The sequence below is a fragment of the Hipposideros armiger genome, unplaced genomic scaffold (assembly GCF_001890085.2).
Source record: "Hipposideros armiger isolate ML-2016 unplaced genomic scaffold, ASM189008v1 scaffold_236, whole genome shotgun sequence".
Classification (NCBI taxonomy): Eukaryota; Metazoa; Chordata; class Mammalia; order Chiroptera; family Hipposideridae; genus Hipposideros; species Hipposideros armiger.
This window is the reverse complement of record NW_017731586.1, coordinates 2,518,421-2,519,909: the sequence shown is the minus strand read 5'-3', so window position 1 is coordinate 2,519,909 and position 1,489 is coordinate 2,518,421. Positions and strand designations below refer to the sequence as shown.

At 43.0% G+C, this 1,489-nt stretch overlaps 1 protein-coding gene across 1 annotated transcript in view; it reads left to right on the top strand.

The window, feature by feature from the left end:
- The first annotated feature begins 257 nt into the window (after positions 1-257).
- Positions 258-1,489, top strand: part of MAGI2 (membrane associated guanylate kinase, WW and PDZ domain containing 2) — a 318,539-nt gene continuing 317,307 nt past the window's right edge. The window contains exon 1 of the mRNA XM_019655111.1: positions 258-285. Within this exon, the coding sequence (XP_019510656.1) occupies positions 258-285 (28 nt within the window). The remainder of the gene's footprint in view (positions 286-1,489) is intronic.

The following is a 1,489-nucleotide window of genomic DNA, read 5'->3' as shown; positions in this document are numbered from 1 at the left end:
CTCTCTCATTGAATTAGCAGCTTGAAAGCTCAAAGCTCATTTGCAGCGTAACTTTAGTAAACAAGGAGGAACCCTATATTATCAATTTTGTCTATTGATTCAACTAATTTCACCCTGATTCTATTTACTTCTCGTTGTTGTTGTTCTTTGAAAGTGCTTGAAATCCTCTTAATGACGAGGCAAGGTATAAGAAAATAAGGAGACAGTGATGACAGGAATCTGTTGAGGGTTCTATGAGAGCCACAGGGAGGAGCGTAATGCAGGCTGGAGATGCTGCCGGCAAAGGTGGGGAAGGAGTTATGGGACAGGTGGGAAAGCACTGTGATAATAATAACAACAGCAGCAGCAGCAATTATTAATAACAGTAATAAAGAATAACTATGCCTTGAAGAATAAATAATAACTGTACAACAATTGTGGGGTCCTCCCTATGTACCTGTGCTTTGCAAACATTATTTCTCTTCATAGCAGCTCCAAGAAGTCGATATTAATGTCTCCATTTTATGGCTGAGAATATTGATGCTTAGAGAGTTTAGCAATTTGCCCAAGATGCTACCTCAAACCCAGGCTGTCTCGCTTCAAGCACGGCACCACTGATACACTGAATGTCACTTGACAAGATAGTAGGCTTGATAGGGTGTTGCTGCTCAGAGTAGCTCCAAGGAGGTTCAAAGCAAAGAGTGCATGTGGTGATGTAGCCAAAAGTGAAGCTACGGAGATCAGTCAGGACAAGGTCAGGAAGGATGTTTCTTTAGGTGACAGAACTATTTCGAGGGTTGTAGTAAGGGAAGATGGGAACAAGGGAAGGGAGGCTTCTAGCTCTGACCCTTCTGAAATAAAGTGGCATTGTCTGAGTTTATGGGCAAAGAAACATTGACAGCTCACGAGCCATAGCTCGCTGAACACCACAGATCACCGTGACTCCTGGGTACACAAGAACATTTCAGTAGCATTTACTTCCAGTAGAAAGTAATTTTGCCTAAGACAGATTTACTTTGAACCCCATGCGGGTGAGTTCCATTACTGAAGAACATTGTTCTAGGAGCCCCCATCCTAAACAGCACTTAGCCTATTCCAGAGGCAATATTAGAGAAAGATGCTAGTGCTGTTAACCACTACCCCCCAGTAAAGCCTTTCCTGTGGACTCAAAATTATTATAGTAATGGCGACAATAAGATGGTGATGGTGGCCATGGTGGTAACAGCTGCTGCGAGTCACTGAGCATGTCTATGCTTAAAACCCTACGCCAATATTCATTACTTCACTGAGTCCTCACAACCACCCCAGGAGGAAGGGACTATTATGCCTATTATAGAAGAAGACTCTAAGGTTCAGGGTTAATAACTTGCCCAAGGCCACACAGCTAATCAAGTGGTAGAGCTGGGTTTTGAATCCAGGACTCACTGACTCTGGAGACAGCGTGACAGGCAGCTATGAGGAAGTAATTAGATATTGCAATTGTCTTATGTTTCTGACAACTGCTTTTCTG